The 23,224-nt window shown below is 46.6% G+C and overlaps 1 protein-coding gene across 1 annotated transcript in view; it reads left to right on the top strand.

The window, feature by feature from the left end:
• SLCO3A1 (solute carrier organic anion transporter family member 3A1) overlaps window positions 1–23,224 on the top strand; it is a 117,314-nt gene that overhangs the window by 89,407 nt on the left and 4,683 nt on the right. The window contains exons 4-9 of the mRNA XM_021407138.1: window positions 2,939–3,202; window positions 10,539–10,703; window positions 12,638–12,836; window positions 13,768–13,906; window positions 18,081–18,256; window positions 21,294–21,358. Of these exons, the coding sequence (XP_021262813.1) occupies window positions 2,939–3,202; window positions 10,539–10,703; window positions 12,638–12,836; window positions 13,768–13,906; window positions 18,081–18,256; window positions 21,294–21,358 (1,008 nt within the window). The remainder of the gene's footprint in view (window positions 1–2,938; window positions 3,203–10,538; window positions 10,704–12,637; window positions 12,837–13,767; window positions 13,907–18,080; window positions 18,257–21,293; window positions 21,359–23,224) is intronic.

A 23,224-nucleotide genomic window follows, 5' to 3' on the forward strand; every position in this document is an offset into this window, starting at 1 on the left:
ATTCCTTCTTGAGAGCCCCCTGCCTGCATGGGTATCACTTTTAGAGGTTTGTTGCTTTTTTTTTTACTGAGATTCCCAACTTTTCAACTCTGTCCCCATAAACAACTGGTTCGTAGTGGCTGAAATTTCTTGCTTTCTACTGTGAGATGAGTTTCAGGTCAGCTCTTAGAGGACACCTGAAAACATCGCTGTGTCCAAGCACTGGGTAGCACGGATGTAGTAATGCTAGGGCAGCTGTGTCCAGAGGATGGGATGAAATCTTTAGAGCTGCCATCCCCAGGACCTGGGGGTAGCAGCCAGGCTCTCTGATGGAAGCACACCTGCACCATGCCCAGCACTGTCTGCAGATGACCCTGTGGACAGGTTCAGTCCCACACCATTGTAGATTTTTCTCCTAAAGTAGTGCTAATTATTAGTCACCGTGACTCCATATTGGGTTAAATCAAGTCGTTTGCAAATTTTCTTTTTGTTCTTTAAGACAAAAAAAAAAAAAGTCTGCAAATTCTTTTATTGCTACCTGCACTGCGCCTCTTTGCCATTTGAGGGCAATGTGTAACAGGCTTTTCTCCACTGCTCCCCAAGCCCTGTGGACTGCAAACCTAATGCTTCACGTTGTCACCTTGGAGGGTGTGCTCCAGTTTTATGATGTCACTAATACATCTTTTCAGGATGCAGTTGGATGGAGTTCATCCTTGCAGGGGTCAGAACAGAACTGCGCAGATCTGGAAAAGTGCTGCTGGCCTTTTCTTAGTCTTGCTTGTATGTGGCAGCTGAAGAAATCTAAATAATATTACACATGCAGGAAAGAAGTCTCTTTTTTGATAGCAAAGACTTCTAGCTGTGGCTTGGTCAAACGCCACGTGGCCTGTTTTCATTCCTTGTAAAGATATACAAAACACTCATGTGGTCCTGTGGAGCTTGCTTGAACCTTGTTCCACATTTGACCATTAAGCATAATTCACTTCAAAATATGAATGTGCAGAGGATGATGCTCCTTCTTCCATTAGATTAAGCTGTGGAACTCCTCACCACAGGGCATGAAAAGTTTACAAATGAGTTCAGAAACAACTGGACGAGGTTATAGAAGAAGAAATGAAAAAGACACTACATATGGTTTATAAAGTCCCCAAATCACAAATTACAAGAAGTACAAGTAACGTCAGCAACATGCTGGCTTTGTTCTTGTGCACTGTCTGGGCATCTGCAGTCGGTTCCACCCAGGCAGGATGCTGGCATAGGTGGAAAGTGAACGCAATCTGATTGTTTTTACATAAGATCATTGTTTAGGGCTCAAAGAGCCTCAGATAAATAAGGAGCCATAGAGGAGGGTGGCGTGGCATTAATGCCGAGAAGCCTGGAGGGGGTGTGGCTCAGCAGGTTGTAGAGGGGGGATAGCGCTTCCCAGCTGCAGGTCCAACTGGCTTTGGCCATGATCCACTGTCGTCATGCAAAGGTTGGGGCACGCGTGGCCTCAGCCTATTTTTGAATGGGATAGAGACTCCACATTGCAGCTGGAGACAGAGCTCCAGAGGGTGAGGCTGTCCTGCTTCCCGTTTCAGAATGAGGTGCGGGGTGCCAGGTCACCCCTTGGGCGACCTCCATACAGCACCTGTACAGGAAGGAGATGTGAGGAAAACCTTGGTTACATGGATCTTCTTGTGGCTGTGTTCCCAGGAGCCTGAAAAGATGCGCTTTCAGGCAGGAGGAAATAACAGCAGAAAAATTCAATCCCTTCAAAAAACTGTTTTTCAAACTTTATATATATATGAGTGCTGCACGTTATTTTCCCTAAGGAGAAAAAGAGTTTCCTTCTGTCTGTGCTCGAGAGACAACTTGATTGCCTCACTTGAGACAGATGTGTCAGTAGCCGTGCCCAGACAGACACGGTGAACAGAGCAGCTTGTTATTGCAGCCGCATGGAGCCCAGTCTCCCGGGGAGCCAGCTCCCAGTGCTGGGCACCCTCCACCAGTGCTTAGCAGCTGCGGCAGTGGGGTTGTGTTGGGAATGCAGTGTCTGCTCTCCTGTTGCTTAATTTTATTCCCTTAAATTGACAATGGTGCTCTCTCTTTTCCTTATCTCTGCTGAGTGGCAGCCAACATGATACCCTTGCCTTTTACTCTGCTTTTTCTTCCTTTTCTGATGGTATCTCTACGTTTTCCAGGCCCATTTGCTACAGTGAATGGATCTCTTTTCCAATGTTTAGGACATCTTGTAAATATTTCCCAGTATTTAGGACCCTCCACGTTATCATAGCTGCTCATACGGCCCAAATGCACAAAAGGACTCAGGCCTGTGAATTCAAAGCAAAGCACCGACCTGGATGAGCCAGGATGGAGATGCAGCATCCTTGTCTGTGCCGCTTCTATTCCATGCAGGTCTTTCACATCAGCTGTATGTGTTTACTGTTCTTTTGGGCATTTCCCAGTCTTCATGCAGCCATAGGTCTTAGCTGAGCACAGGTTTTATACCACAGAGCCTGTGTCAGTATGCACTGTGTTGCAGGGCACATCTCTCATATGTTCCTCCATCAACCATCTCCATAACCAGCCAGCAGCTTTCAGGGAGGCCACTGAGGGTTTGTCACCTATTTGACCCAGGGGGACAGTGAGACCCAAAACTTCGGTGCGAGCAAAGGAGACACTTGATTCATGGCAGCATACTAGATTTGGCAGAGCCAAAGACACTGCAGAGAATCTCTGAGTATGGGGTTTTGCAGAAACTGGAGATACTGCCAAGATAGACAGGGCGATGTGCTGCTTGTCCTGAAGACCTCTTGCAGGGGGATATCTGCATGAGCTGGTGGCTCGCATGGGATGGCAGTGGGATGCTCCACGGGGCCAAGAGACCCCCAACAACTGTCCTACAGCATATAGGATTCCTAACTCCAATGTGCTCCCTCCACCCAACCGAACCACTGACGTATGTTCTCCCTTGCAGGTAAGCTGGACATCACCCCAGACGACCCTCGCTGGATCGGTGCGTGGTGGGGAGGCTTCCTGCTCTGTGGTGCCTTACTCTTCTTCTCGTCCCTGCCCATGTTCGGCTTCCCGCAGTCCTTGCCCCCACGGCCGGAGCACGCTGGGGAGAGCGAGCAGGCCATGCTTCCCGACAGGGACTACGAGAGGCCCAAGCCAAGCAACGGGGTCCTGCGGCACGCACTGGACACAGAGAGCAGCACGACCTGCTTCCAGCAGCTGCGAGGTGATGCACTGGCTCTGCTCACGTTTTCTGTGAGAGACAGCAGCAGGCTAACAGCTGGTTGGATTTATAATTGGGCTCTGATTTGGGCTATCTACCTTTACCGAGAAAAAAATCCGAGCCTCCTATCCTGAGATGTCAGTCCCTAGCTTCTAATTATCTCTGGTATTGTCCTCATTTTAAAGACAGACTTTGTTCCACTTGAAAGATTTTTCTTAAAATACAAAGCTTCAGAAATCCATGATAGTCCCGTAGAGTTGATAAAAATGAAGGGGAACGCAGTTGCCAAAGCAATTTGTGAGCTTCTCTCCAGTCTGCAGTCCTGCTTCCCTCTGCTTCCTGAAACAGAGAGCGAGCCAGCAAAGGCAGATGGAGGAGATGGGGAGCTCCCAGCACTGGGGGGGCAGCAGGGCCAGTGCAACCCCAGACACAACACAGCCCTTAAACTGGGATGGGGAAAAGAGAGATACCAGCCCAGAATAGCAACAAAGCAGCAGGGCAGAAAATGGCAGCTGAGAGTAGAAAACCCCATATCACGTCCTTCAGTGATGTCGATGAAGCTGGTTCTAATTAAGGTCAGCTAAAGATCCCACGTTGTGCTGGAGTGTGGGCACACATCCTTGTTCAATGCACTGCAACAGAAAATCCTTCATCTGAGAAGATGAAGAACTACCAGTTCTGTAGTACTGGTGGCTTCTTCCCACTCTCTGTCACTGTGGCAGAGCAGGTTTTGTTATTGTCTATCACATTTTGATAACTGAGGACAGAATCACTTATTCCCTGTGCAGCTGCTGTAATTGGGAGTTGAATGAGGTGCATGTGAGAAAGAAAACGAGGCTTTGGGGAAAAAAATATTTTCTCAAATATAAAGGATGCCTTGAATAGTTGATGCGGGTGATTGTTAAGGGAAGGTCAAAGATGTGAAATTTTGTCTTGATGAGAAAATTCAAACAGAAGGAATGGTAAAAAGATGGATGGTTTGAAAATGTGTCAGTGGAATGATTTTTTTTTGTCTTCCTGTCCTTGGTGCAAGGATTTTCTCAGGTTTGGGAAAATGGGCTTTTTCCATGGTGCATCCATCTGGGTGATTCTGTGGCTTTTGTTGTGGACTCACTGGAGCATCTGTTTCTGGTCGCTGCATTTTGGCATGGGCTAGAAATTTTTGCAGGTTTTCATAGAGAGGAATAAAAGAATGTGGCGTGTCCTTGCTGCACGGAGGGGTGGCAGTTCTGCCTGGGGATGATGCAGAGCAAGCTGACTTGCTCACAGAGCGGCCGCAGAGAGGGGTGCAACAGCAGCTACTGCTCATTGAAGTACAGAAATTAAAATTCCACATCCGTATGCTTCAAAGTATTGGTTACATCAGGAGGCACCACAGTCTTCCACGTTAGTCTTGTCACTGCGGGTAAACCCCATTCGGATCAGTGAGTTCCAGAAGTCTCTTTGTAGATGGACTTTGAAGTACAATTTACATCACATCAAATAAGACAGGGAATGACCTTTTTAGTTATGCCTTTGAGGCTGTCACAGCCGACATGGTGTTGGTAGCTGGCATCTTTCAAGTCCCTTGGCACTGTTTTCAGAGTGGGAACATGGTCAAGAGTCACATTTTGCCCAAGTGCCCTCTTGGAGATGAGCAGACATGGACGGCCGGGGAGGGCTAACCTCACCCATCTGCTGCGTAGTGCTGAAGGTGGAGGTTTCAATCTTGCTGTGTATAAATGTGTATTGTTTTGCCAGCAGCTGAAGAATATATGTGCATTCCTCTGTGACAGGGCCTCGTATCCTTCATCCATTTGCTGGTCGTGTAAAGTTTCCTCTGGGGAAAGTTAAACCTGTTTATTGTTTTTCCTAGGATGAAAAGGAGTGATAATTGTATGCAGAGGCTATAAATATATACGTACACATGTAGTCATGCCTCCTGGCCTGTCGTGGGCATGGAATCTGTATATGTTTGAAAAGCTGAACAGCAGATGTACCTGTACGTGGAGTCGTGGGTGGAAGCGTTCATCAGGATTGGGGTGGCCAGTAACTCCAACACCCATTTTCTAAGTGTTGTCTCTGCAGCTCTGTCCTGGGCATGTGTGGGATCAGTCCATGCCTGCGTGGAGGTGTGTGGTTGTCCATCTCTTGTGTGTTGTGTGAAAAGGAGAGTCTTTTCTCTGGGCTTTGTGTAAACACGTTGTATCAACGGTGCATCCTTGGAGGCTGAACCGAGACTCCTTTTTGGCTATTAAATGGTTCTGATTTTTCTTTTTTGTTTTTTCAAGCCTTGCAGTGACTGCTGCAAGCGAATGGCCGTGGCAAGAGGGAAGCAGGGCAGTGCCATGTGGAAATGTGCTTCCAGCTGGGTCGTGACTGTCAGCTGGTGTCAAGGCATGTCTGGCACATGAGAGGATGCTTGAGACACCACAAGGTTTGCTGAGAGACAGTGAGAATGCGGGCTACGTGAGATTCATTGGCTTTAGCACAGAGAAGAGCTGTGGCTAATATAAAAGCAACCATCTTCCCCTTCTTCACGAGGAAGGAGCAGGTTGTCTTCCAGAAAGCCTGGGGACAGCACTGGGAGGTACTTACCTCTCTAAATGAGTGCTGCACTATTTTAGGTGATTACTATTCCAGTTAAGCAGCACAAGTCCATTTGGGAGCACAGGGAAGCGAAGGATTAATAGCAGGGAGAGGGCGGATAAATGCTGCCATTGATCTTTACTCATATGGCAGCCTGGCAGGGTTGTTCCAGCCCCGTGCTCTAAGTATCATATGTGAAAGCAGCCCCTGCTGCCCTGGGGGCACAGCTTTCCTTTCATACCTGTGTCCTGCCCCGGGGACCTCTGTGCTGTTGGGGCTGGAGACGACGCTCGGCTGTGGCAGGGCACCTGTGCCCTCTGCTCGTGTCTGCCCAGCATCTGCCCCTCGCCTCGCACTAACACGTCGCCTCTATTGTGCCACCTGCTCCAGGACGTGCTTGGAAATATGCTGTCAGAATCATTTTTTCACAGGAAAATATCCATCTCTTTGAATCTGAATGGTCAATTCTGCTGAAATTCGCTTTCAGACTGCTTCCTTGGCTTTTTCTTTAACCCTTCCGAAGCGTTCCGCTCTAAATGCATTTTGTTTTCGAATTATTTAAGCTAGAAATCCATTGCATCTGCCTAGAGAGATAAAAAATGTAAAAGGATTGAAATTGGTATGGAATCCTTCAGCTTTGGAGAGAGAGTTTCATTCACAAGGAATTAAAACCTACAGTGGAATTAAATGAATTTCGAAACTACAAATTCTCTTGATTTGGAAACATTTTGGTTTCCACCCAGCTTCATTTCCAAGAGTGTAGGAGGGCTGAGATGTACAGCTGACAGCTGTCTTGTCTTCTGTTCGGTTCCTTCCTGCTCTGTGCACCAATCTGCTGACTACCCAGGAGGAGAGCTGCTCTGTGTCCTGAGTTTCTCTCCCCAGAAGTGCCCTCTGGTGGTGCTGGGCCGGGAGCTCCCAGCTTTGCGGGGGTCCCAAGCCATGGGAAGCCTGTATTCCCCAGGACAAGCTCGTAGGATTGCATGGGATTAGCAGCTAACACAGTTAGTTTTAAAGTCACAGCTTTAATGAATCTGAGAACGCCACACGTGCTTCACGTCCTGTCTCTCAAGAAGCCTGCTTGACATGAGCGCCATCCTTTTCCTTCCTACCGTCTGTGATATTAATTCTGTGCAGACCTCATGGACTTTGGTATATTAAACTCACCTGAGTTATCTCTAGTGCCTCTTGCCTTATTCTATCTTCTCTTTTATAGGAGTTGCCTTTTTCCAGGAGGTATTTTCTTCTTGCTGCCTGCACTATTTTCTTTATCCCATGTTCCTCAAGCAAGGTGCAGATCTTGCCTTTTGTTTTCTATTCAAATCCGACGAGTGCTGCCTGCATTGCTGTTAGAAAGGAGTATTTTGGATCAATGCTAAATTTCCCCTTCCCCTCATTGCACTGTCCTAGGTGGACTCGGCTCTAAACCTCCCTCTAATTTATTACTTCGCTTTCTGTGTTCCTCATCTTTACTGCAAATTGAAAACATGTCTCTGTAGGGTGCTCCAACTGGAAAAAGGGGCCTTGGTGATTGTAATGCTCCAAACAATTCATTTCAAGCACCAACATGATGATTATAGTTTGTCGTTTCTGGAGAGTAGTTAAACCTCATGTAATGAGGTTGCCAATTATTCCCTGTACTCCCCGATGTTTAGTGACAAATCAAAGCTACTTGGTGTATGTAAGTGCATTTGCTTCTTGAGCCCATGGTCTGTCACCCTCAGCAGGAGAGGACGCTTGAGGCCTCCGCAGCCAATGTTTGGCCTGGGTGTTGCTTAGGGTGTTACAAGGTGGGAACTGAAGAGATTAGCAGCGGTGGCAGAGAGCTGTGGGACGTCTTCCTTGGTCCCTTCCAACCTGAATGATCCTGCGACCAAACACTGCGAGCGGAAAGTTTGAAGTGTTGGGCTTGAGTGCTTCAGTGGAGAAGAGGATGAGATTCTACTTCTCGGTGTATCTTGCAATGGCAATGGGAATCACTTCTATAGCATGTTGGGTACATTGGGATAAGGAAGTTATGTTAAATGAGCTGGTCCTTCTGACTACAGAATCTAGAAAAGACCTCTAGGGTCATCTAGTCCAACTCCAGCCCAGCTCCACCGTGCCCACTGACCATGTCCCTCAGTGCCACATCCCCACAGTTCTTGAGCACCTCCAGGGACGGTGACTCCACCACCACCCTGAGCAGCCTGTGTCAGTGCCCAACCACTCTTTCTGAGAAGAAATTTTTGCTAATATCCAACCATGGAAGGTAAGTCTCTCTGTGCCTCGTCTGATACAGCAAATGCATTATCTGAGAGGCCCCTTGAGACTGTTTTAACTCCTGAAGTCCCATTTGGTGAGTGGGCTTCAACATCAGATTTATAACAATGTTTTGGAGCTGCAAAGCAGACAGCTAACCTTTTGGGCTAGAGCACACGTCCAAGTTCTGATTGAGTCAGCAAGGCTCAGGGTAACATTTATCATGACTTCAGCTGGGATTGGCTCCAGGGGAGAAGCTGTTGTGCTGGGGCTTTCCTGCCCCACTTCAGACATCTTCCATTCTCCCTTCACACCAGGCACCATATGCTAGGCAGCTGAGAGCACGTCGCTTCAGTCTATTGAGAGAATTTTAAACTTCACTGCTGACTTTTAATCTTGTTCCCAGAGGTATTTCACCCCAAGAACTGAGACAGATAAGGCAGCAGCAGGTGTCAAATGAATCATCGTAACGGGTGGCAGTAGCAAGATGAAAGGATATTCATTTCTTTGGGGAGCCTCATGTCATTTTCCTTAGAAAATAAAAGGGAATGAGCTGGCCCATGCTGAGAGATGGTAGAAGCTGCCAGGCATTGCCTACTTTGCCTTTGCACTCTTTGCACTGGGTTTTGTCTCACACCCTCCAGCAGGAACAGAGCCCCGTTACAGCATACATGGCCCAGACACGTAGTAAGGATGGGTTTGGATTTTGTAACACGTGATGATCTGGTACCAGCAGTGCCACCTTCAGCAATAGACGTCCACCATCTTGAGCTGCCTCCTGCAAGTCAGGCTGTCGTTGTTATTATTTGGTGGATAAAGTTACAAATAGAGCTCTGCGTCTTTACATTTGAATTGGCACAGAGCTGCATCTCAAGGAATCCATTAATCTTGTACAAATTGAACTCCAGAGGCACAAAAGGCAGTAATGCCTTAAATATGGCTTTCCAATCTCAGCTCTGCCAAGTCCACCTTCGCTTTTTTTTCCCCTTCTTTTCCTGGCAAGATGGGAAGGTCTGTAGGTGGCCACCAAAGAACTGAAGGAGGCAGCAGGTGGTTTCTGAGATCTATCCACGTCTGAATCACCGTGGTTTCTCCCTCTCTGTCGCTTTTTATTTTTATTTTTATAGTCCCATTCTACTAAAAAATCCTATGCTTCCTGCACCTTCATTATGTTCAGCAAATCCTCAGGAAGCGAGAATTTTATACAGCGCGAAAAAAACATTTGTGCTATAAAGTTACTAGAAACTGCGGAGTAGCCCCTTCCAAAAAGGCTAGATCAAACCTAATTATAACCTTTTTTTTCCCCCAAAGAAAGATCTGTGGGGACCCAAGCAGAGCCTTGACAAAGAGCCATGCATTTGCTTGCTGAGGCCAACGCAATTAGATTTTGCACCAAAAAAAAAGCCCTAAGGGAAAACAGAAGCCACACCAGAGAAATCTGTCATCTGCTAGACCCTGGTACGCCAGAGGGGGGTGGGAAATGGATTTTCAAAATGCAAATAGGGGCCCGTTGAGGCTTCACTCCACTTCAGCAGGGTAATTTTCAAACTTAATGATTTTCACATTTAATTCAGGAAGAAATTAGTCATCAGGTATTGAGACAAAGCAAGGCTTTCTCCTGTACTGGGATGTTTTCCTCTTCAAGCTGTGTTATCTCTGCAATAATTAAAATGTTCGCTGAAGTAGAAAATGTGCTATCTGATTCATTAGCCAGATTTCCCTTTGTAAGGTAACTTGTGTTTGCTTATCGGAAATAGAGACGGGCTTGGAGAAGAGGACTCTGGACACTAATGATTCGGGAGGGAGGAGCAAGGGAACATGAAACTAAAGCAGGTGTGTGTTACACAGCAAAGAGCTCAGCGTGTCCCATGCTACCCTTGCAGCCACCGAGGCTGGTGGGGTCTGTGCAGAAGGTGTAGTTCCACTGCTCAAGGTCAGGCTTATGGGAGCACACAGGCTAATGTGCCTTATCTCCCTTATGCCCATGAGTGGCCATGTCACCAGGCTAAAAAGAAGAATTTCATCTTGCACCCAAATGTGCTGCAAGATGCCCATTGGCAAGCAGGGCAGTGTTAAAGGAGAGTTAAAAAATGAAGCAAATTTGGATGGAAGGAAGAGAGAAAGAAGAAGGGCCAAACGTGAGCTTGGACTAACTTGTGTCTGAAAGCCTGAAAGAATGTATGGTGCTCATCAGCTTGCTTGGTGTTGTTCATGGGTAGCAGGCAGGGAGAGGAGAAGGAAAAAGAATACTGGGTTTTGCTGGTCCTCCCTGCGGAGGGTACAAACTGGGAAGCATTGATCCTTCAAAATTTCAACATAAGCTGTAACATTTAAGAAAACTGACAGGTGACTTTTTGCACCTCCTGGTATCTGGCTCTTTAGATGGTACTTCATTCTGGTGTTGCCGCTTTTCAATCAGTTTGTCTGTGCATAATGCAAATTTAGTTTTAGTACCATGTGTTTGTTCTACAGGAGAGCGCCTTGTGCAGAGCCTACACAATAACACGTCTCCCTTTTCCCTCTCTTCCAGTGATCCCCAAAGTAACAAGGCACTTGCTCTCCAATCCCGTCTTCACCTGCATCATCCTTGCAGCCTGCATGGAGATCGCGGTGGTGGCAGGCTTTGCTGCCTTCCTGGGGAAGTACCTGGAGCAGCAGTTCAACCTCACCACCTCATCTGCCAACCAGCTGCTGGGTGAGTAACCACAGCACCGCCGAGGCTCCAGCATCCGGAGGCACTGAAAAGTGCTCAGCATGGCTGCTAGCTGCAGCCAGGCTCTCTGATAAGGCTGCCCAAAAGGTACCTTGCCCAGCACCCAGAAATGTGATGGCCCTAAAGTATCCAGAAGTGCAATGGCTTTGATGTACAGCAGAAATCCCAACCCACTTGGGCTATTTGGTTGCCTAACACCACAACAGCTTGTCAAGCTACAGGGCCGCCCATCTAACTACTTGTCTCCTGGTTCAGGTATCCCAGATTTCTCCAGGCCATCTCCATTTGGTTTAGGAAGCCAAGTTTCTCCTGCTGGTCTCTCCTTTCCCTTTGTACTGGAAATGACAGGACTGCAATCAGCAGCTCAAATAGCCAAGCTCGTGCAGCTTGTTTGTCTTTCAAATTCCCCTTCTCTCTGAGCATGCTATACTGCTGCTGTTTCCCATATACTCTGTATTTCTCTGTGTTCATTTGTCCTCTTGTCAGGATACTGATGCATATGCAGGATCTTCATTTATTTTTTCCTGCTGCTCATTTCCAAGCAGTCTAGTCATTTGTTTACGACATCCGTTCTCTCAGCAGCACTCATTTAAAATATCTGCAAGTTGGTTTTGGGTGATCTGTAAATACAGCTCACCAGATGGGCATCTGGCAGTGACCTCTTTAAAACTGGGACATCATGAAATGGATGGATCTTAGTATCAAAATAAAAAACTTGCAAGCTGCTCTCCTGACAGTTACTTATTTTCCCATTGAATATTGATATCTTTTGGTTTTGGCCCAGATCTCCAAAAGAAACAATCTCCTGCTGTCAATGTTGCCTTGTTACCAGTGACACGGAGGTCTCAAATATGTTGGATTCTCCTGTCCTTCCTGAAAATTAAAGGCCTGGCAAAGGAAAGCAACTTCACTGTTGACCCACCGATAGAAGGAGAACCACTGCAGTGTTTGATGGAGGACGCCTGGCCAACCAGCGTGTGTACAACTGGCCAGTGTGCAGAGAGGGAATTGCCATGAGCCAGAGCACGTCCTGCCTCTGACCCAGCAGGGGAAAGGGAGACTTTGATATCTCCACTGTCCTCCCAACAACTTGTTTAATTTAAGCTGTGTTGCTGCCAGATTTCCCAGGTGGCGTTTGTGGGAGTCCATAAATGCCAAGATTTGGATGCGCTTCTGTGCTTAGCTTGGGTAGGTAAGGTTTGGAGCGTAGCTGGCAGCAAAGGGATTAAATTGAACCCAGACAAGTTTAGTGTGATAATGCTTTTCTGTGCCTGAAAAGTGAGTCACTTCTGGCAGTGATTTTGCATCTTACAGTTTAAGAAGATTCTATAAGGGAGGTTTAATATTTTCTAACGCAACTATTGCCTAATCTCTGAAAATCAGAGTACTTTGAAGTATACCAAGCAGGGTTCATCCATAGTCTCTAGACACCTCAGAATATTCTTGACTTTTCTGGCTGCCAATTGTCACAGGAAGCATTAGAGATGCTGCTGTTTCGGTTAGGGTGGGTCAATCTCAGCAATTTTGCCATCCCTATACAGTATGGATGAAAAATGAAAGAAGATCCTGGTTCCTCTGTGAAGGCAGAATATCCGTTTGCATACATTCCTCTCTGTTGGGCAGCCCCGGTTGTACCCTAAAATGAGACTGGAGAGAGCAGCACAGATTTAATTGCGCAGTGCCTGAGACATGGATAGGTGCGAAGTGGTGGTCGATGACTTGGTCTGCTGGTCCAGACAGACTCTAACACTGCCAAGTGTCACAGCCTCTGTGGGTTGGGGTTTGTTGACTTCCAAGGAGAACATTCCAAGCTTGGTGCTGCTCCAGTAGTCGACTGTTAGAACGTTTCACTGTGTAATAGTGCTGTTCACTGACCCTTACCTGCACTTGTTGCTAGCTGATATTTCCTCTTGCAGGGATGACAGCAATCCCATGTGCATGTCTGGGCATATTCCTGGGCGGCCTTTTGGTGAAGAAGCTCAGCCTTTCTGCTCTGGGAGCCATCAGGATGGCCATGCTGGTGAACCTGGTGTCCACAGCTTGCTACGTGTCATTCCTGTTCCTGGGATGTGACACAGGACCTGTGGCAGGGGTTACTGTTCCCTATGGAAACAAGTAAGTCCCCAGAGTTTCAGGGTCACCCCTCCAGCCAGCCAGCAAAAGGCCAATCTCACTCAGCCTTGCCAACAGAAATGCTGTGTTATTGTCCTCGATGAGCAGCCTCCAGGCAGTGCTGGCCCACGAGCAACCACATGAAGCAAGCAGCTTAATGAGGGCCATGTCAAACAGTGCTCTCACTCTGAGGGCTTTCATGCCACACATCTCTGTGAGAGCTGAGTGCCTACAGCTGACAAATGAGCTTAATTGAAATCAGCCAAACTGAATCTAAAGGTGCCAGACCCAATTGTGAACCCGTGGCCACCTACCTAGTGTTGGGTCCACTGCACCATCTGGTTCCTCCTGGCATCAAGGGACACACACTGCTTCGTTTGTTTTTTGAAGTGCCTGAGGGGAATTTGCAGAACCATGTTTTAGAGACAGGGAAATTTAGAGATGGTGGACAGAGCGTTAATGGCTCCAAACCCGTTTTCATGGGAGAAATGAGGTACCCAGTTCACTGTAGCGCTCACAGGACTTGGAGAGAGTTAATCTGTATTTTATGTTCTGGTGGTTCTGCTGCTCCTCAGCATTTAGTGGTGACTGTTTTGAAGATGGAACCTTCAGGCTCTCGGCTGCTCCCTGTTCTAGAAAAACAGAGCACTTTCATGGGAGAGTCTTTGGGGCTGCTCATTGGAGAGGCAAAGCAGCCCAAGTCTCACATGAGATGTCCTGTTGTGGAAGGATGGTGGCCAAGGCATTTCTGTCCCCAGGAGAGACTGTAGCCTGGATTTCTTCAAGCTGGGACCCAGATAGCCTGCACTCTGCTTTTTGTAATTTGTTTGCCTTATCTGACCCCCTTCAAAGCCATCTTTGTGTGGCACTGATCAGAAAAACCGGCTGATACCATTATACTGCCTTTTAATTTAGTTTTCTGTTTCTCTTACAGCTCAACTCCAACCTCATCTCTGGACCCATATTCCCCCTGCAATAACAACTGTGAATGCCAAACTGATTCCTTCACTCCAGTCTGTGGGGCAGATGGGGTCACCTACCTGTCTGCCTGCTTTGCTGGCTGCAGCAGCACGGTAAGCAGCCTTTCCTCGGTAGCTCTTGTCTGTAGGAATGAATCTGTGAGAGGTTAGCACATACGTGGTAGGGCAGCTCATTTGCAGTCAGTGGTGGCTAAACCCCCAAATCTCAGATTATCCTCAGCTGTTTTTCGCTCTGTTGCAAAAATGCCCTCCTGGTCTGGCAGCAGTGTGCCAGGGCCGCTCTCAAGGCAGGATGGCTTTTCTTTTCGTCCTTCTGCTCCTGCTTCAGTTTTTCTCCTCGGTATTGAAGCAGAGGAACACAAGGGGAAATGTGCATGTTTGTCCTTTGGCAGAACCCAAATCTTTTGCATGAGCATGCTGGCCTGAGCTGTGGGAAAAGCTTCTCTCTCCTCCTGCTGCTCCCCATCTCCTCCGTTCTCCGTCTGACTGTGTTCGCTCTGCTCTGTCTTTTTTACTCTTTTTTCCTTTTGCTCTTTTCCCAAGGCTGATTCCTAGATAGATGTGAGCAGATCCTGATTTCATTCACTCTTGTTGAAGATTTCCCTCCGCTTCTCTTGCTTCTCTCTTTCGCTCTTTTGCTCTGAGGCAATGGCGGGAGCAATTGTCAAGAGAGCAGAGACTCCATCCAAAGGCATTCAGCATTTCTCAGTTCTCAGGAGTTTGTTCCTTGAGAAAACTCCTGAAAACCAAACCATGTCTTTGTAAAGATGTGGAATTCTTAGCAATATCTCAGAAGTCTGGTTTTCCATTTAGTGCTGCTGAAATGCTAACGTCTCCCAGGTTACACTGTGAATGAGTGGGAGGTGAGCCTGGTCACCGTGACCACTTGCAGCTGCAGTGCTCACTGCATGCAGTTATCCCTCCGTGGTTGCATCCTTCCTTTCTGAGGAGGCAGTGGAGACACAAGCTCACTGCTAACAAGAGCAGACTCTCGATACGGATGCTGCAGGAGCTCACACCTCTTCTCTCCTGAATTCCCACTCCAGTCTTGAAGATGCAGGCATCCCCTTGACAAGAGGGAAGCGCTGTGGATTCGAGGTGCTTTCAGCAGCTCCAGAAGGGACTCCAGGAGAGTGTGACCCAGGCCGTGGTACATGTAAAGGTGTTACCTTCTGCCCTCCTCTCAACAAGAGACACAACACTTGGAGCAGTAACATGATGATTTTAACAAGAAGGCAGCTTGTCTAGGGCACGCAGAATAGTGTCTCACCAGTTCCCTGAGCCCTTAGCAAGAATACAACCAGTGTCGTTCGTGTCTGGAGTGCGGGAGCAACCACCTCGCTGTGTGACTCAGGGCAAAACTCTGGCTCCTCTGGAAGGAGCACAGTAATGAAAATTCAGCTCTGCCTGTTCAGCATGCAGCTGCCTGACCTCATGCTTCGTAAGAGCAAACCTCTGAGCAAGAGCCTCGCTCTCCCTTCCTCCTCTCTTATTCACTCATTCTTTCTTATTTTGCCCTTTCATCTCCATCCCGGAGTTCTTTTTGTTGCTTTGTTTTGTGTATTTCTTCGCAGTAACGTGTTGAACACAAATTAGTGAAGCAATAGCATCGTCTGGAAAGGGTATTACCAAGAGTTATGGACCAGGTTGGCTATGCAGTGGCCCTGAGGCAAAGCCAAATTTCCAAACCAGGTTTTAAACCCATAATCCAGGTAATGACCTGTCTGGAGGGTCTTGTGAATGTTATATGCTTGTGATGAGCCAAGGGTTGCTTTTTACTGAGACATAAAATTCTCTGAATGCTTTATTTAACTTTACTGCCTTGGACGTTTCTGACTGCCTCTCTCCCTTTTTCCTCTGTGAACAATTTCTAAAAGCAGTTTGTAGCTCAGTTTGCTGTTTCTTTTTCATTTGTGCTCTCTTATTGAGCTGGTTGCAGGGGCGCGCCTATCCAAAAAGCTTTAGGAGTGTCAGTGCTGATGGCCAGAGCTCTGGCACCCACAGGAAAATCTGTTCTGGGCCATTCCCACGAGTGACCCATGCATGCAAAGCCTTTGGCAGTATTTGTTGTACTGCTTTCCTTAACCTCCCTTTAGGCTGGAGGTGCGTGCTTTCCAGCCTGGCATTGCAATGCTGTCATCTCAGGGTTTTACAGTGAAGTAGCAGCTTGTCCCTTTCCTATCATCAGAGCCAGGGTTTGAAAATTAGATGATTGAAAACATGGGAAATTTGTGCAGATAATTAACCCAAGTGTAGGATGCAAACTCTGCATTTGTGCAGCTTCACAGTGCCCACAAAAAATCTGCTGGGCAGTGGAAGTCTGATAAATGTGTGGTTGAATGATTCGGGGGGGGGGGGTGCGCAGAGAAGGGAACCTGTAATAATTTGGCACGGGTAACAAAAAAGTTGCTTCTTCACAGGGCGAAGGTAAAAGTCCATCTTTGATGTTGCTTTGTTTGATCTCTGTGAGTTGTGTAGCGCGTCAGTAATAAAAGATCAAAGATCTCCCAAGTAAGGATGAGGTACAGCACAGAGGAAGCAGATGTAGTTGGTACAAACTACTTGCATTGCTCTGGGACACGACTTGGGTGCAAAGCGATTGAAAAAATGGATGGAGGGGCAAAGTGTCAGGGTACAAAGGTAGGGTCCAGCGACGTGGCTTGTTGTAGCAGGTATAAAGTCACGTCAGTGGGAGGAGAATGTGCCCCACCATTGCCAGAAAAAGGTACTTTCTCTCCCTCCATGAGAGCTCATTGGAAATAAGCAGCCAGTTCTTCATCTTTGCTCTGATGGAAATTTAGTCCCAGGATATTTCAGTACAGCTGTGCATTTAGGTGGGTTTTAATCTGCCGGGCCGTGTCCTGGCTGGTTGGTTACCGGCAGCGCGCTGCAGTAAGAACCAGGAGTGACAATACTGCACTGCTGTCAGTGCACGAACACCACTGCAGCGGTGCTAATTGCCACCAGCTCGAAGCCTTCAGGTGGCAGCTTCTAACTCACAGCACAGGAGTTTGTTATTTTAATGAGTGTTTGCCAGCCACTAAAGGCACCTGCGTGTCTCCTCCAGCTTTCCTGGAGTTCTGCACTGCGGTCTCTCTTGCCCGCTCTGCACTTGTGTGGAAGAAAATCATTTGACTCCTACGCAGAAGAAAGAGATCGGTGTCAGAAAGGCTAGAGCACTGTCCCCATGGCTCCTTTACTTTAGAGGCAGTGAACCAGAAAGTGTGCTTTTGTACAGTCCTAAGGGGACCCCAGTGGAAAAGCAAAGGTACTTCTACTTTGATGTGGTGGAGTGGAAGGGGATTCGGCTGTTTTTTTGGTATGTTTTACTTTATGGCATTACTTCTCTTACAAACGTGTGACCCACAGACCCAGCAGCCCAATGAAGACAAGCCATGAATCATTTATGGTCGTCTCATTCTGTATTCATTAAGGGATTTCTTGGTAGTATTGTGCTCCTTAACTGCATCGACATCCCCCGCTCAGAAATGCAGGAGGACAAGTTGGAAAATAAGAAAAAACCCAAATCTGCGACTGGCAAACAAAGTTTCTTTTCACATCCTGCACTTGCTGAAGACATCAAAGAAAAATGCAGTCGTTCCGCCCTCCTTCTGATCACATATTGATAAAGTTTATCTTGCCCAGCTTCAGCTTTTAGCTCTACAAAAAGTCCCTCTGAACCAGATGTCATTTGTTAGCCCTGTAGCGCTCGTGAGTTCAGCGGTGTCTGCGGCACCAAGCTGAAATAGTCAGCCCATGGTGGTCAGCCCGCTGCAGCTCCCGTGGCTGTCCCCCTCCCAACCTGCAGGGTGCTGGAATCAGGCACCGAACCCGCAGCCAGGCACGGGGCTGCAGACTTACCCGGTGTTAATGTACTTCTGTTTAATTGCAAGAGCCAAGAAGACAGAGGTAAAGTGGGAAGTAATTAGAACCATAATTTGGGGCTCTTTTGTGTCTCGGGGACACAAATCGTTTCTTTATTCTTCTCCGAAGGAGTATAACTTGGTAATAATTTTGTGGCAGTGACATTTATGGGAGAGACTTGAAAGGAGCAGAAGAAAGAAACAAGCCAAGGGACGGTGTTTCCTTGCTGGTTGCATGCATCAGAGCTGACACGCTCCTGAAATCCTTCCCAAGCTCCCCTCAAATAAGCACTTAGGAGTGACTGAATTAACGGTGGGAGGGCTCAGAGTGGCTGTGGCATTACAGAGGGCGAGCGGTGGGGCCGTGGCTGTTGCTTTCCCTGAATCCCTGTGCTGCCCCGCAGAACCTCAGCGGCTGCTCCTGCCTCAGCTCGGTCCCTGCCGAAAATGCCACCGTCGTTCCCGGGAAGTGCCCCAGTCCCGGCTGCGAAGAGGCCTTCCTGACATTCCTCTGCGTGATGTGCGTCTGCAGCATGATCGGGGCCATGGCGCAGACGCCGTCGGTCATCATCCTCATCAGGTAACCCCATGGCTCACCTGGGGGCTGCTCTCAGGGGGGACGGGCCCATGGATGGTGGCATCCATGCTGTTGCCCCACCATTGCGTTCAGTACTGGGAATAAAGGAATAGCTTGTGTACAGAGCTGGGAAAAAGGGAGCGTGGGAAGGGAAATGCAGATGTGCAGCAAAACGTGGGCATTCCAGTGGCATCAGCAAAGTGGCAGTAGTGCAGCCCTATGCTCTGTGCAGGTAAGGGCTTAATAAGATACCTGTAGAAATGGCCTGGAGATCTTAGAAACCACGGAAAAATGAAAGGCTGTTGCAAAGGTGAGCGTTGGTCAGTACCCCCTTGGCTAGAGTTTAACTTCTCTCATCCTGGACCAAGTCCAAGGACAGGAAGAACTTGAAATTGTGAAGGACGTCTCTGAGCAGAGCCAATATGAATAGCTGAAGTAGCTTATTCAAATATCTGACCTTGTGTTATTTCCAGACACATGGAACACTTCCCCCTATGATATAAGTATTATACCTAAGCCCACGTTTATCCAGAATTACTTATCTGTCCGGGCTGTCACTTACTGCGAATAATAACCAGAGGCATAAATAGCAGATCCATTCTGCAGCCTGGAAAATTCCAATAAAGTCCAATCAATAAGGTTTGTATTAGAAGCACACTCTTCAGTGGATCTTGGACAGAACGGCTCTGTGAGGGCATGTCTCCCTGCAGGATACAAAATGAGATATTCTACCTACTAGTTCTTTTCTCTCTTTGCATCTACGGTAGCTAAAAGGAAATCAAATTTCTCGTGATAAATATTGTGGCAAAAGCAATTTGAAGTTTGAAGGGTTCTTTGTTCAAGGGAGCTGCCAGCACCTGTAGGATCCTGAATGGAGTTGTCTTCATGTCGACTCCAAATGAGATGAGCCAGTCAGCAGCCAGGAAGGAGAATACAAGCAAAGAAAAAAGGGAAAGGAGCATTAAAAATACTAATCTCTCACTTCTGGGAAATAAACAGTTCACCCATACAAATTCGTAACTACACTCCTATCAAAATGCATGGGAAAGAGCTGTTCACCATATACAACCTCATGTTCTCTTACAACTGCAGTTTTGGATAAAGCGTTGCTAAAAGGAGGTGTTGGCCTGTGTTCCTGGTGTCTCTGCCAGGGACAAGTGGCATCATCTGCTTCCTATGGTTAATTTAAAAATGAACTCACCAGGCCAACATGAGTTACACTGGGACCAATAGCTTTGGCATGTGCCTGAGATGGCCACTCAAAGAGAACTAAAGTTTTGGTCTGGAAACAATTCCATCAGATGTATCTGATTGCTTGAAGCTGTGGCTATATAAGGAAGTCACTTTGGGGTTTGGGGACTGTTTGGGAGGCGTTGCAGTGGAGAATAAAAATATAAATAGGTTTGTCTTCCACTCCTCAAAGCCTTCTGCTATTGCTCGTCCAGCATCTAAAGGGAAGCAGGTACCACATGGGCAGAAATATACCCTGAAGAATCTGAGCATTTGATGTGAGATTTGTTTGCTTCAGTGTCTACTAATTAAATGTCTTGTTTAGGAAAGTCATTAGTTCACTGTTGTAAGCAATAAAGAAGGGATAGTGTCTCCAGGTGGCAAATGTTACTTCACCCTAAGGTATGGGGATGGACTTTGGTTTTAAATACAAAAAAGTGGGCAGATGAACACTATTGATTAAAAACCCACTGTGAATTTTTCAAATGATTATGAATTTTTTCCATAAAATAAACTTTGATACTCCTTCCGTTTCCTTCATTTCCCACTCTACCGTAGAATCCTATTTGAGCCAAGCCATTAACTACTTGAACATTTTTCCAAGAGTAGATACTTCATGGCATTAAGTCTTTTTATCGAGCCCGGGTAACTGCTGAAACACAGCCAGAGGTTTGGGCTTCATGCAGGACTCACGATGTCATGTTACGTGGCCTGTGTAATGCATGAGGTAAGGGCAGGTGATCAGAAGGTTCTTTTCTTAATTTAAAACCCATTGCTCTTTCTGGCTATTTTATCAGTATTGTCAGGATTCCCCTCCCATATACATGCAGTCACATGGGGATCACTATCTGCTTTCCAAACCTTTGTATCCCATGCGACATAAAATGCTATTATAAGACTTAAAAGCAAATTAATGGTTTCTGAAATGCTAAAGGCTTCCCTGAGCCTACCTCAAGAGAATACCTTTAGCCAGTAGCATCCTTGAGCTAAGCGAATTAGGAAGCCATCCATTTTTTTTTAAAGTACCTTTGAAGGCTAATACTAATGCGATAAACTGGGTTCTGTTCATAGCAACAGAGGGGGCAATGGTTGTCTTCCCAGTATAAAACAAATTCCATGAAAACTAGTCTCCTTGAGCATATCCCCACTCGGAGGCTTGATCCAACAGTTTAGCTGAACATTTTAGGCCATCATCTTCCTTTCCTCCCCTATTCCTAGTAGTCCAAGAAGCCTCAGGACAAGAAGTTTTCTTTCCTCAGGTTGGATATGAGGGAGAAATTTCTTGTCAGAAAGAGTGGTCGTGCATTGAAACAAGCTGCCCATGGAGGTGGTGGAGTTACCATCCCTGAAGGTGTTCAAGAAACATCTAGGTGTGGCACTGAGGGACATGGTTAGTGGGCATGGTAGGGATGGGTTGATGGTTGGACTGGGTGACCTTAGTAGTCTTTTCCAACCCTCATGACTCTGTGACTCTAGATAATACTAATTCTCAACATCTGGAGCCTTAAAAGCATGATGGGATAAATGGCACTTTGCTGGGATGAGAATTTCATTTTTTCCCCATCCAACAGCAAGACGAGCTGCTGTTGTTAATGACTTAGCTAGATTCCTGCACCTATCACATGGCCACCACTGCAATTACTTTTGAGGCTGTAGGCAGTTCAGGCAAAGGGAGAAGAAAAGCCACATTAATGACTTTTTGAAGAGGTGGTGGTGGCATCCTGGCTGACAGCACAGAATTGCCATGGGGTGTGTTAATGAAAGCAGAACAATAAGAATCGATTTCACTCTCTCCATCTCCTCCCTACAGAACCGTGAGCCCCGAACTCAAGTCTTATGCTTTGGGGGTGCTTTTCCTGCTTCTCCGTTTGCTGGGTAGGTACAAAGATGTCTCGTCTTTCTCCCCAGCCCTTTCCTCTCTCACAGAAAATACTGTTTTTAATATGCGAGAGTTGATTTCTACTTCATGCATACTTACTTGACATCAGAAATTGCAGTTGTCAGGGGTGGGATCTGATGCAGTGGGGTCCAAGACCTCCCTATGAAGGATATGGCATCCAGATTCCCAAAGGCACTTTTCCTGCCATTTGAATTGTGCTAATGGAAGAAAATGTGGTGTTGCATGAGAAATGGCCATTTCTGCCATGCTCCCACGCAGCCAGTTCTCTCCTATAGCTATTAACATGTCAGCAGCTTGCACAATTACTGCTTGTATTGCGTATGGCTGAAGTAGAGGAGCACGTATTTTTTATCCTCATTTGAGGGACAGGACGTGTGTTACATGTGGTGTGTTTGTCCCTTCTTTCTGGTGTCTCAGAAAGGAAAACATTAAAATGAGATAGGCAAAGTCCTTGTACTCTCCTGTGGGTTAATATCCCATTAAAATGCATATGGCTGTTCCTTCCTCTGGACCAGTATGTGTTTCTCATGTGTGAATTAAAAGGAGCACACTGGGCTTTTGTTTGCCTGCTTCTTATTTCTGGGTGGATTTTTTTTCCCTTTTAAAGAGATGGCTCCTGTTTTACAGCCCCTATATTTCAGCTCATTGATCTCAGTGACCCATCCTTGTGTGGGTGCACATGGTTTCTGCATGTCTTGGAGGTGGGATTTACCTTTTTTTCAGGGCTCCTGCAGCAGAGCACAGGCAGTGCCTTCTCTACTTGACCCCCAGTCACAAAGGAGTGAGTTAAATGCCATCTTCTAGGCTGTAGTAAAGCACTAGGAAATAGGGGACCAAAAATCCCACAGTACCACTCATTGCCTGGAATATGTACTTTATTATTTTTGGTAACAACTCATTCCCCACGAGCTGAAAGGGAAATGATCATCCCAGACCAGCTTACATTAAAGCCAATTAGATTTTCATTGCTCTTGGTAAAGTAGCTGCAGTCATACAGAAAGCTCCATCAAGCAAATGCACCAAGAGCTCGGAGAAGTCAAAGGGAAGCATCTGGGTTGGGTTGGCTCTGGTTCAAGCCTTGCAAAGACAGTGTTTTCCTTTGCTGTCGGTGCTGCTCTCAGGTTTCGTCCTGTCTGCAGCTCTTGCTGGCTGAATGTGGAGTGTCATCAGGCAAGTCCGCAAGGAGGGTATCTGCAGGCTGTTGTTTCTGAAGGAAAAGGTATTTAAGGGGAAAGATTTTCTCTCTTTTGTATTTCTTTTGAAAGAGAAATCTTCTGAGATAGCAGCATCTTCGATTCCACTAAAACTGGGCTCAGACATGTATACTGAAGATGAATAGATCTTCTTTTTCTTCCAGTAAAGAAGCCATAGTAAGAATTCAAACTCAAATCTTTATACGTTGCTCTGTCACTAAGGAATTCCCTTGAAATAAGAGAATACATCCCACAGAATATCAGCAATGTAGCTAGAGCCCACAGAAAATGAAGAGAAAGGTGCTTTTCGAGATAAGCCAGGGTATCCAAATCTTGCCCTTAACAATCTGACTAGCTTTACTGATATATTTTAAAAGCTTTTCAGTTCACCTTTAAGCTTTGACTTAAGAAGAGAGTGATAATAGCTGCTTCTTGAACCAAGGGAGAGTATTAAATATAGGTGGTATGAGACCCAGAGGTGCAATTGGAGCTAATAGATTTCAGTAAGACAGAGGCAGCTTTTTTCTACAACCCTGCAGTTTCTGCAATGAAATATATATATAGCAGAATTTTTTTGCAACACTTTGCAATAAGAGGTAAAGCATGATTGAATCCCCTTAATATTCACTGTAATAACATGAAACACAG

The sequence above is a fragment of the Numida meleagris genome, chromosome 9 (genome assembly GCF_002078875.1).
Source record: "Numida meleagris isolate 19003 breed g44 Domestic line chromosome 9, NumMel1.0, whole genome shotgun sequence".
Lineage (NCBI taxonomy): Eukaryota > Metazoa > Chordata > Aves > Galliformes > Numididae > Numida > Numida meleagris.